Raw genomic sequence first — 12,735 nt, 5'->3', positions numbered from 1 at the left:
ATAATGCTTCCAGCAGGATGGGTTTCTTTGTTCTATATATGTATTTTTCGACTGGTACCTATAGTGTGACCCTAGCTGGTCAGTTTCAGAGCACTGAGCAGCGAGCATGCGCTTTCAGATGCAATTCGGGATCTTTTACAGTGAGAGACTGGTAGGATGTAGGTACATATCTTATACTGGGGAGGCTCCTCTGCTGATAGTCAGTTGCTCTTGATCTCAGTGATTCTCAGTTTGCAAATTAGTAACAGGTGTTAAAATCTCCAGAAGTAAGACCTACTAAAAAATAAGCAAATAGTTAACAACCACAGTTAACCATAAATGGAAGCAGTGCTTAATTTGAGCTAGTGGTTTCCAGTGCAGGGCACCGGCAGCTATTTTTGAGGACCGGTACTTATTTTTCTGCCTCTATCATTTACTGCGAGCAAAAGACACTTGGGAAAGACGGAGGAAGCGAAAAACGAAAAACATCACAAAGGGAGAAAGCTTTAAGAGTGAGGTGAAGGGGCAGGGAGTGTCTGTAAATGGATTAAAGAGGTGGCTTTAGAATTACACTGCTTCATTATTTCCTGCTCGCACATTTAAATGCAGCAGCTGCGTGTTTCAGAGGAAAGCTCTGAGCACCGGCGTGATTTTATTTACAAATAGAGCACTGATGTAAAGCATTTATAAACAATATGCATTTTTGAAAGCACACTTTCAAATGTGGCAGGCTAAACAGGCTAAACTGTTTGGCTATAATCTCGCCAATTCTGTGTACCTAATCTAAACTGTAAAGCACACAATGTTCATGGAGGAATCATTTGCATGTACATATTTCAGTGTTATTAAATACCATTAATGTTGTCATTGACCAGAGATCAAATTCCATAAATGGAAAAATCTTCAAACAGTGTGTAATTCGTTTCTGGAAAAATGAAGAATTTTTATATATTCACTAATAATATATTTGTCAATAGAGCAAAGCAACAAAGAGAATTTTTAGTGTTTTTATACAAAGGCACTGGTGACCCCTCTAGTCCGCAATCCCTTTACATTTAAGGGGCAGAAGGAGAGCACCAACCCTCCTGACTTTACAACCACAAAAGGTTTGAGTCCTTTATGCAGTCTTTCAAATGAGCAGAAATCACTCCTAATGGCCTCCAGCAGTTCATGCAAAGAATTCAATTATGGAGAGTATAAGGTCGATGTTTCGGTCTCCCAAGGCTCAAACCATCCATGAGACCATCATCACGACAATGTGTCAAAGTGAATTAAATCACAGTTGTTGCTTTGCTTCAACATCAACTTCCTAGAACAACACTGCTTAATCCCTTTTGTCCGGCACATCCAACGCTAGTCACATCCAACACTAGTCAGTTACTCCATTATAAAGAAAGGATGATGTAATTTCACCACAATACGTAAACTCCCACCAGCTTCGAATCCGTTCTGTATGGATTATTGGTTTACCCTGTTGATATGTACCTAATCTGAGCATGGCGGTTTATTTCAACCTCGTGCTTTCCCCGTCGCATGTTCACAGCTGATTTCCTGAAGTCAGGAAGCTGCCTCCTTCTTTGAAATAAAGAGCTCCTAGTTAAGTTCTGCCTCCAAGGAACCAATGATGCTTACTATCATCAAGTCTAAGTCCTGAGGTCTTTAATACCGGTACATAGCAAGAGGTTTGCCCTGCCATTACACATCCAAACTACCTCTTCGAGTCCCAGAGATAATGTTTGATCTCACTAGTCATTGCTCACCTTTTCCCTGAAGCTGCTGGTTTTAACTCATGAATAGTGATGACCTGGAAGTGTTCCTTGGGTGAGGTGGTTTATGTGTTTGCTGGACCGGTCACCTTTGCAGATCGCATTCCTGAGCAGTATGGCTAGCACATGACTGTGCTAGCTTTCTAGAAGTCCTCCATACTTCTGTACTTGGGTACAGAACCTCAGTTTACCTTGTCTGGCTTTTCCAGAACCACTAAATTCCGTTGATTCAAACATCAACAATTTTCTTATGAACCCAGTGTAGGAGAGCACAGCCTACTGAGGCTTGGATCATTGAAAGTCAGAAAATAGCCCTTTGCCAGAATTGTACCTGGTACCTAGCTTCCTGCTCCGTAGGCAGTTCATGCAAGAATAACAGGTGTTCAAGGGTGACTGTGAAGGGGAAACTGATGTACATAAGCATCTACAATCCATGTTTTCCAGTGACTATCCTTCCCAATAAAATGGTCATTCATTCTCTTTTATCGTGAACATTTTATTGAGAATTCAAAATTACCTAAAGAAGAAAATATATAACGAGAACCCAAGGGGCAAAAAAAATAACCATTGACATTGATTAAAGGTACATTTCTCAGCGCGACCAGTTAGAGAAAAAGGAAGTCTCTCAAGTCTCTAGAGCCGGTGGCATTCTTTGCCTAACACATTGGTTGAACTCAAGGAAGCAATATAGCCTTACAATCATCCTTATCCAGAGATCCCATTTCAGTGTTCCCAGTGTAATGTCAAGGCTCTCATAGTGCTTGGGCACTTTCATTCGGGGGCCCGCTTTCCTAAGTGAGTGCATCAGGCATTCACATAACAAAATCGTCGTAGGTATCTCGCACAGAGTCTGTAAATAGTTCCATCTCTGGCATTCCCTCACAACATTTGGGCCCAGCACTCAGTGATAATTTGTGTTTCCCATTCCAGCAACACCTTATTTTTAGTTTGGCTGCCAGTAACCTAGTTGAGAAGTACCTTCTCATCCCTTGTCGATCGTCAGATGGGGGGTCTCTAAATTCTGTTGCAGGTGCGCCATGCATTCTTGTGCATTAGACTAGTGTGTGACAAGGTAGGTTAGTTGCATGTAACACATCCAATCACTGCCTGACAATTTGTCAGTCACTGACAGCAAAACGGAATGTTGGAAAGCAACCTGAGGCAAGTTTACATTGTAACTGTACATTGAGCTGTAGTGCAACAAGACACAAATGAGAACGAATTAATACAGTCTCTTAGTTGAAAAGTATTGGACAAACATTGCAATCCAATCTCGAAGGTGGTTAGTAGCCTGGGACTTATGTATACTTGTCCGCTGTATGTTTTGTTTTGTGTTTTATCAGCATTTTAAAAATATCCGAAGTGGAGGACATGACAGGAAACACAGAAATTGAAAACCAGAGACCAGATATATCATTCTTCACAATAGCGATTACCTAATTGCGATTTTTAGCGAATCACAATTAAGTAATCGCTATTGGAATGTATGAAACCAGGAGTTTCATACTGCGATTCCCAAAGGCTCGCAAATGGACCTACCTCATTAATATTCATGAGGTAGGTTGCAATTTGTGAGCCATTGCGAATGGCTACAATCGCAGGAGTGGTGGCCTGCTGGGCTCAGCAGACCACCATGTCTGTGATTGCTTTTCAATAAATCATTTTTTTTTTTTTTTTTTTTATTGCAGCCCGTTTTCCTTAAAGGAAAACTGGATGTGTTTAAAAATGAAAAGTTTTCTTTTCATTTTTTATGAGTAGGCAGTGGTCCGTCTTAAAAAACGTTTTCGCATGCATTCACAAAGGGGAAGGGGTCCCTTCCCCTTCTTTGCGAATGGGTTACCACCAATTTGAAATTGGTGGTAACTGTGATTGTTTTGCAACCGTATTCACAGTCACAAAACAATCATATACACCTCTGCGATTCAGTATTCGGAAGAGACGCCATTAACACGCCCCTTCCTAATACCGAATCGGTATGTAGTCGCAAATTCAATTTGCGATTCCGTAACAAGTTACCGAATCATTGATACATCTGGCCCCAGGAGCCTTATTTTTTCCCTCTGCTTTATTTTATATTGCAGCAAAGAGGCTGCACCTGTGTCCCTTTTCCACACTATAGTATGCTCTGGGAAAATGTAAGCTATTATTGCAAATATAACCTAATATCCTAAATTGGACTGCGACTGGGCTGCCTGCACTTCCTTAGTAAGCTGCAAAATTATCCAACATTTTTAGAAATCTTACCTCATGCTCTTACCCGCAGGAAAGAGCCTAGGCTTATTTGCTATGAAATGTTAATGAAAGCCCTTCATCATGAAGAAAACGTGCATTTTTATCAAACGAGTGCACCATAATAGCTGTCGAAAACGTTATGTACAGCTAAAATTAATAATTAAATATTAAATTCCAGTTGCAATTTTTCAAAAGCATATTCCTAAGCATATTTTGCTTACTTAAAGAAACATTTTACAACTACATAATCGGTTTTGTGTACTGTGGTGGTCTAATAAATTTGGCAAGTGGACTTTCTTTGGAAATTTTGATGAAGATTAAGCTTTGTTCTGGCGTGTGGAGATTATTGGACTCTCAAAGAGAGAGGGATCGGTGCAGGGATGTTGCACACCTTTTGCTGTCCCAAATATTAAGCCAGTATTGCAATTTTTTCTCAAGATGTCTTTAAAATACCTATTTCTGTCTGGAAACTTAGCTATGTGAGATTCTGGGGCTAGCAAAGAATATGTTTGTGGGTTCCCTGTGCTTCCGCATTTTAAAAGGGTGAAAGTTTCCCAGTTTAAGGGAGTGCCAATGGGTTCTTTTAGGGGCTTGAACCCCTGGATCCCCGAGCAAGCCTATACATTTTCCTATTTAACGCCAAGCATTGGACCACTTCTAACATATGTTCTGTGCATAAGCTCTTTACCAGCAAAGAGCTTCTTAGTGGGCTGAATCCTTTGAGGTCTGATAATTGCTTCTAGTGTATAAGTCTTTGTCCCTTCACTCTCCCCCGTTGTATGTGGTGTCCATCTATTCTGTTGGCACAATTGTGCCAGGATGGAATGAAGAGCAGCACTTGGTAACAATGGTGACAAATATTATTGCTGAGTCGGAAGGAGGAATTTGTTAGCTCAACCTCAAACATTTCTGGGTGAAACCCACAGAAGAAATAGAATTCCAGAGCTGTTCCGCCTCGGTATGGTGGTTCACATATAGTGGGTGGGAGTTGGTGCCTTTGCTCTAGGACAGGCGGTGTGTGTATTTAATTTTTTGTTTTTAGTTATTGTCCAAGGAAAGAGCAGCTCTATCAACTCAAAAGTTTCAAAGTGCTTTTGACACAGTCTCTGCAGTAATGCATCTTAAAAAGAAATCTGATTTGGAACATTGTCTTTTCCAAGTTTTGAGAGTTGAATAAAAAGTATAGATTGTGCTTCAACTGTTCTGCAGGTAGAGAGCACTGGAAAGGAAGTTTGCCAGTTATCGAGGGAAATGACTTTGGAAATGTTTGTTCATGAGCCTTGCAGTCTTTGTCTTTACCCCTGCCATTTTTGTGGCATTTAGTGAATACATTAATATTATTTGTATATCTACTTTTCTCTGGGTAACTGGCCCAGTGTATTAAACTGAAAACGTCTATGAATCTCTTTTGAATCTAGCAAGATTTAAGGTCAGTCCGAAAAATATTACTTGAATTTGAGTCAAGACAATTTATAAACATTTTTTATTGAAATGGAGGATGTAGTCTTTAGGATATTTAACTAACAACAGTGAAACATTCTTCTCATGAAATGGGGTTCTTTAACAACGGTAGTTGTAATGTAATGAAGATTTCTAAAATGCAGCTAATACCCAAGAAATTGACTTCTAGGTGCTAGAGTCAGATAAAGGTTACCTGAATCACACACTGGTAAGACTTACTAGACAGAAAAAGCCTTGTCTTTAATAACTTCAGAACCTGTATGTGGTTCGAGGTATTATGCAGTCTTCGTGGAAGCTGGTTCCATAATTTAGAACCAAGGACTGGGATGGAATGGCTTACTCTATGATTAAACTGGCCAAAGAGGAAGCGACCAGAATTAGCGGATGTCAAAGTTCTTGGGGGAGGGAAAGGAATAATGAGGTTCTGAATACTTCTTGGGTCAGTTTTGTTAAACACACTATGAATAAAGGATAGTGTTTTAAATGTTCTCCTTTTTCCAGTAGGGAGCCAATGCAGGACATTGTTTGGCCGAAACAGAGCAGGAATTAGGGTAATCAAGTAGTAATCTGGCTGTGCCATATAGGGTTACCTGAAGTTTTCTGGTAAGATTAGCAGGAAGACTTAGGTAGAGAGAATTAGAATAATCTAGTCTTTAGTTGTTAAAAGCATGCATCACAATCTTTCTACCATTCTTTTAAAGGAATCTAATCAGTTTCATCAAGCCAGTGAATGAAGCGGCCACAGATATAATTTGAGGTTTAAACAAAAGTTGATTGTTACATTTTGCAGCCTTAGAAGGAATTGGATATGGAATAAGCTCAAAGGGGTCACCACTTTTCAGACAAGAGTTGAGGATCTTCCCCTAAAACCAGGATCTCTGTTTTACCCGACTTCTGTTTTTGAATGTTATTGTCCATCCAAGCAGAGACTGCAATGAGGCATTCTTTAAATCTGTCTTGGCTGAGAGTATTCTCGTTAGTTGGTGACAACAATCCGCCTGTCCTCTGCATTTGACAAAACTTGAAATCTGAATCACCAGATCAGGGCGGCTAAGAGAATCCTATAAATGTTGAAGAACACGGGGCCAAAGGACAACCCCTGTGACACTCCATTTGAGAGCAGCAGATATTTAGAGGAAAATATGGAAGCCACATTTACTTGCTTCTGTTAGAGGGAAAATGAGTGATCAAAGAAAAAGCAGTACCCTTGACACCTATATCTTCTGTCTTTGTGTCAGAGTGGCATGTTAGACCTTGGCGAACACTGACGAGAAATCAAGAAAGACAAGGGCTGCTAACACCAATTCTCCCCCCCAACCAGAAGTATCTTAAGATAATCATATACGGTAAGAAGAATTGATTCTGTGCTGTGACCCCTAGGAAAACCAAACAGAAGGGTCCAGGATGTTCGAGATTAATAGTGATGTGCATCTAAACCTGTCTATATTGAGGTTGACAGATTCACTGAACATCAATCCTTTGTTTTGTAGATAATTATTAATATTAAAGAACTTCTTTTGTGCAGTTTACCTCGGCAGTTGTCAGAACTCTTCACAGTTAGTTGTATAGCCAGTTTTGGTTCACACCTGTTCGTGCTCCAGTACAGTAGAGATTACAGTACGTTTCAACCATTCGTTCTGCTTGTTGTAGGGAAGTGAAATGCGCATGCTTAAGAACTGCTCGCAGCAATGAAGTTTAAGCTCTTGAGTAACCGAGAAAGTCTTCTGTTAATCTTAGCAATCAAGAGACTTAGGGCCATATGTACCAACGAATTTTCCCATAGACACAGAATGGGTAAAACCCTTTGCTACATCTGGCCCTAAGTGAGGTAAATGCTTGCCAGCAACATCTTGTTATCTACTGGTCATGTATTTGAATTTCGGTAAGGTCAGCTCAACCTCTCATTCTTGCAAGTTTTGGTAATTTGGCACCTTTTATGGACAACACTTAATAACTGTTTTTGTGTTGTATTTAGCTCCGTGTAGTAATATGTTCCAGTTAGTGCTATTATTACTTGTTGAGAGTAGGATTTATTTCTTTACATTGTTTTCATACGTAATTTCAATTGCACTTTTTTTCCTTTTCATCATCCCCTGCCTCGTTAGCCTGCAGCCTCAAAGATGCTTAATTCTTCTTCTTAATCACAGAAGAGTATGTGGGAAGGGAAGGCCCCAGGCACCGGAGTGCCGTCTATTAGGTACTTTTTCGTGCGTAGTCGAAATCAGCACTGTTCTCAAAGTTACAGTAACTCCTTGTCTACAAGCACATCAATGTGAATATAGTTGCCTCCAGAGCATTTCTAAGTTAACAGTTGTGCAGTTTTTTTAATTGACATTGACATTCACACAAACTCCTTTGCTCTTTGTCCAGCACCATATGCAGACAAAGCATCGAATGACTACCCTCTTATACCCCGGAGAGTGATGCTCCAGGACCCGGATTGGGGCATATTGATGAGACAGAGTTTGTTTGGCAGCATAGATAAAGCATAGTTGTGGGGCATCATTTGGACAATTCTGGTTCCACTGCACCTGTTGCCCATGGTTCATGGATACAGTGGGCACAAATGATTCAGTTCTAAGCTACACTAAGACTTTGAAGAAATGAAAAATGTTGGAAAAACTAATTTAATTTACAACTCAGTATTTAATGTCAGGAAAGATGCAGTGTGCGCAATCGAAACATTTATGCCCCAGTTTACAGAAATTGTTTCTCTTGCGAATGAATATTTAGCTGTTCAAATTCATAAGGTATTTCAATGTTGTGTTTTACTTTGTTCTGTTACAGTGTTTCACTTTTGTTCTAAAAGTATCCTCTGGCTTTCAATAGGAAACATTAACAGGAAAATACGGTGAGGACTCCAAACTTATCTATGACCTGAAAGACCAAGGAGGAGAGCTACTGTCCCTTCGATATGACTTGACTGTATCCTTTGTTTAGTAGCTGGAAGCTTTGATAGCACCTGCACTTTCACTGAGCAACAGTGACCTCTTACTGCCGAGTTCATAACGTTCCCTCTGACATTATTTGTGTCCTTAAAGAGGTGCAAAGGAGAATGTTGACAAGTAGTTGTGGTCTGTCTTCTTTCGTTGCCTTAAATATGTTTTCAAACCATGCATGCTCCTAATCAACTACTAGAACACGTGCTTCCTCTGAAGCCAAGCAATACACAATTTGTGCACTGTTTGCGACCTCTGTGTGTACTTCCCAATTGAGAGCCAGAACCAAAAGTCTGTTATTAGCAAATTTGGCATCCTAGAAGGGAAAGTAATTTGCGTAAATTGGTCTACCCCGTGATATTCCACTGGAAATAGTCTGTGAACGCAAAGCCTTTATCAACGTATATCTGCGTAGACTGCTGCTAACTCTTATTACAATTGGAGATTGTAGGCACCTTTATCGAGCCAGAACCAATTATGAGAATATCCTCTATCGAAGCTTTCCCTGGCACTTACTGCCTCATCATGATGCTAATTGCCATCACTTCCCTCTAAAAAGAATCCTCTTCAATATTTTAATCAACTTTTATTGGCTCCCCTTAGAGCAAGAAACCAATTAATGCCCCTGCGCCAAACATATAAAAGCTGGATATCTAACGAAGCCCTGTCTTCCTTTGTGTACCCAACTATTCCCTCAAGTTAGGCACTTAGTTGAAACTCTTCCCATCTGCATCTAAATGCTTCAAGTGAGAATACCAGACATTCTTGGTCTAATCTTCCTGGATCGGGACAACCACTCCTTCCTATTCACCTTCAGGAGAGCCCTTCAGTATAACTTTTCATCAACCCTAATGAAGCGTAAAGCAGCAATTAGACAACACACCATAGCACACACTATAATAGCAAACCTAAGTGGGAGTCAGTTTGTGGTGCCTGCAATGCGACAAGTATTAGCCTTTGGGGTGGGCAACATGAACATCGGGAGGGAGGGTGCAAGTTAATGGGGAATATAGCCAACAGGATTGAGAGTAGGAGAAAATGGGCACATGAACAATGAACAGGCGACAAGACGATAAAGTATAGTACTGTATCTGAGATTGGTGTGTCAGGGAGGCAGACACCACTTGCCATTTTTAACAAGAGGCTATTTAAATACATTTTTAAACACTTGTCAAGTCTTTCATGCAAAACAATTATGGTGTAACAGTCAAATGAAAGTGTCTACCAAACAAAAAGAGCATTCAGAAACATGGATGATCCATATGCAGGGAATTAAGGTTCAAGAGCGCATTGGCAAAGCCAATAGGTCTCACCTATACAAGAGCTACTGGCTTCAGCAATATGTTTTTGCCATGTTGTAGATCAGTGTGGCTGGTGTTCAGCATAACTAAAAAGTTAGTGGCGTAAAGTGGAGTGGGGAAGTGAAGGGTTGTAGAGTGGAGTAAGAGGGAGTAGTGTCATAGAGTTGAGGGCAGGAGAGTAGAGTTCAATGGTTAAGTAGCAATGTGTGTCATGGCATGGGGTGGAATAGGGTGGAGTGGATTGAGCTAGTGGGGTGGATTGAAATGGGGCGAGGTGGATGGAATGGGGTGATTAGACTGAATTGGGGTGGGTGGATTGGACTGATTTGATAGGACTAGGTTGGGGTGGTTTTGAGTAGGGTGAATATGAATGGGGTGGATTAGACTGGAGTGAGGTGGATTGGATTAGAGTGGGGTGGATTGGAGTGGGAAGTGCTGGATGGATTGCAGTGTGTGGATTGAAGTGGGTTGACTGGGTTGAGGTGGGGTGGATTGGATTGTGGTGGGTTGGATCGGGTGAGTTGGATGGGAGGATTGGATTGGGGTGGGATGGATTGCACTGAGGTAGGGAGGATTGGAGTGGTGTGAATTCGACTGCAGTGGGATTTATTGGGCTAGAGGAGATGGGATTGGGATGGAGTTGAGTCTGGTAGAATGGAGTGGGGTGAATTGGTTTGTGGGGGGTGGATTGGATTCAGGTGATTTTGATTGGGTTGGGTGGGATGGTTGTTTTGGAGCGGGATGGATCGGATTGGAGTGAACTGGAGGGGAGTAGAGTTGATTGGATTGGAGTGTGGAGGATTGGTTTGGGGTGGAGTTTATTGGTGTGGGATGGATTACATTGGTGTGGGTTGGATTAAGGTGGTTTGGATTGGAGTGGAATGCAATGGATTGGACAGGAGTGGGGAAGATTAGGGTGGACTGGATTGGAGTGGGGTGGGTTAAGGTGAATTGCATTGACATGGGATGGATTGGAGTGGATTGAACTGGGGTGGTGCGGATTGTATTGGGGTAGATTGGAGTAGAGTGGAGTGGGGTGGATTGGATTGGGGTGGATTGCAGTTGGGTGGACTGGATTGGGATGGATTGGAGTCGGGTGGATTGGAGTGGGGTGGAGTGGATGGGGTGGATTGGATTTGAGTAAGGTGGACTGGATGGGGTTGATTAGGGTGGGGTGGCTTGGAGTGTGGTGGGTTGAATTAGATTGGGTGGAAGGCATTGTGGTGGGGAGGACTGGAGTGGGGTGAGCTGGATTAAGTGAGGTGACTTGGATTGGAATGTGGTGGACTGGTATGGATTGGATTGGACAGTCGTGGGATAAATTGGAGTGGGGTGGTTTAGATTGGTGGGGAGTGCTGTGCATTGGATTGGTGTGGAGTGGGGTAGATTAAGGTAGTGTGGGGTATATTGGTTTGGAGTGAGGTGTTTTCGGGTGAACTGGATTTGACCGGTTAGGATTAAGGTGTATTGGGTAAGATTAGATCAGGGTGGGTTGGATTGGGGTTAGATTAGAATGGGTTGTATTGGGGTGGGGTGGATTGTATTGGAATGTGGTGTACTGAAAGTGGGATGGGATGGGTTGGATTGGAGTGGGGGTGGATTGGACTGTAGTGGGGTCAGTTGGACCTGTGTGGGTTGGGATTGTGGTGGATTGGAGTGAGGTAGATTGAATTGGATTTGGGTAGATTGGATTGGGGTGTATTGTGGTGGATTGGAGTGGGGTGAATTGGGATGGAGTGGCATGGATTGCAATGGAGAGAGGTGGACTGGAGTTGAGCAGATTGTTTTAGATTGAAGTGGGGTAGATTGTTTTCTTATTGGAATTGGGCAGATTGTTTTGGATATAGTGGGGCAGATTGTTTTGGATTGGGGTGTGGCAGATTGCTTTGGATTTGAGTGGGGCAGATTTGAGTGGGGCATATGGTTTTGGATTGGAGTGGGGCAGATTGTTTTGGTTAGCAGTGAGGCAAGATAATGGGCATCTTTTGAGAACAGCGCCAACAAGCAAAAGCAAAACAAAACATGAGTGCAAAGTGAGAAAAGAAGACTGGGCAAAATAAAAAAAAAGTTAACAGTAGTAAATTAAACTTTGCAATTTTGTTTGTAATGCTGAACACGTTTTTGTCAGTCCCACGCCTTCTGTTTGTAGGGCATGAGAAGTTAAAAAGAACAAAATAGTACCTCAATCATGTCGAAAGCAGCAGACGGGCACTGACCAAGTTGCATCAATCAGTGCCACAGGCAGAAACGGAAATGATGAAATGCCAGCTGTTACCAATTACGAGCTGTGAAAAACAGTGCCATGCAATCCAACAAATTATAAGCAACAGGTGGGCTCCAAGCCCTTTTCTAACGACGACAGCGTCTCGCAAGCGATATACATGCGCTAGCGCATGCTATCTCAGGCTCAACCCTAAAAAAAGGCCTGCAGAAGTGCTCACTAAAGCCGTATAGCACCCAATGAAACCACAGTACTTGCTTTTGTCTCTCTGCCATGGTGGTGTACCTGGCTCTCTGGTGGGATTTTAACAAATCCTGTTGTGAGGTGTGAGCCTTGAAGAAGTGAATGATTTCTCCTATTCATACTTAGAAGTCATTACATCCAAATGTTTTTTGTTTTGTTTTACGTTTTGACAGTTGGAAAGTTAAACTCTGATATTACTAATGGGCTAGGCTTTTATCTTTGTGAATAGAGTGTTAGGACACTTCCGTTTAGGAGTTAAAGGCATCAATGTGTTTTCATACTGAAAGTGCACTGCATTAGCAGGGATGTGGAATTCCTATAGCCCGACGCCCGGGACATCTTGTTTGGGGTCAAGGGCAACAAGTTTTTATGTTTACTTTGTCCTTGGGACAAGTAGGCCCAACCCCCAGTAGCACAAACCCTTTTCCTGCCTGTTTACAGAGAGTGGAACGCTCTGCAGTTGAGGTAATGTGTTTCCAAAAGATAATGCTGTTCGAACTTGTATTTATGGTTCATTATTTGAAAACCTTCATTATTAGGGTGAGTGCTGTAAATAAATGTTTTAAGGTCACACTTCATTACTGAAGTTGGTT

General features: G+C 41.7%; 1 protein-coding gene across 1 annotated transcript in view; it reads left to right on the top strand.

The window, feature by feature from the left end:
- The window catches only part of LOC138245655 (histidine--tRNA ligase, cytoplasmic-like), a 119,554-nt gene that overhangs the window by 23,399 nt on the left and 83,420 nt on the right, over positions 1 to 12,735 (top strand). The window contains exon 4 of the mRNA XM_069199402.1: positions 8,268 to 8,363. Coding sequence (XP_069055503.1) covers positions 8,268 to 8,363 — 96 coding nt within the window. The remainder of the gene's footprint in view (positions 1 to 8,267; positions 8,364 to 12,735) is intronic.

The sequence above is a fragment of the Pleurodeles waltl genome, chromosome 7 (genome assembly GCF_031143425.1).
Source record: "Pleurodeles waltl isolate 20211129_DDA chromosome 7, aPleWal1.hap1.20221129, whole genome shotgun sequence".
Lineage (NCBI taxonomy): Eukaryota > Metazoa > Chordata > Amphibia > Caudata > Salamandridae > Pleurodeles > Pleurodeles waltl.
Note: the sequence above shows the minus strand (reverse complement) of the source record. Positions and strands in the feature narration are given on the sequence as shown.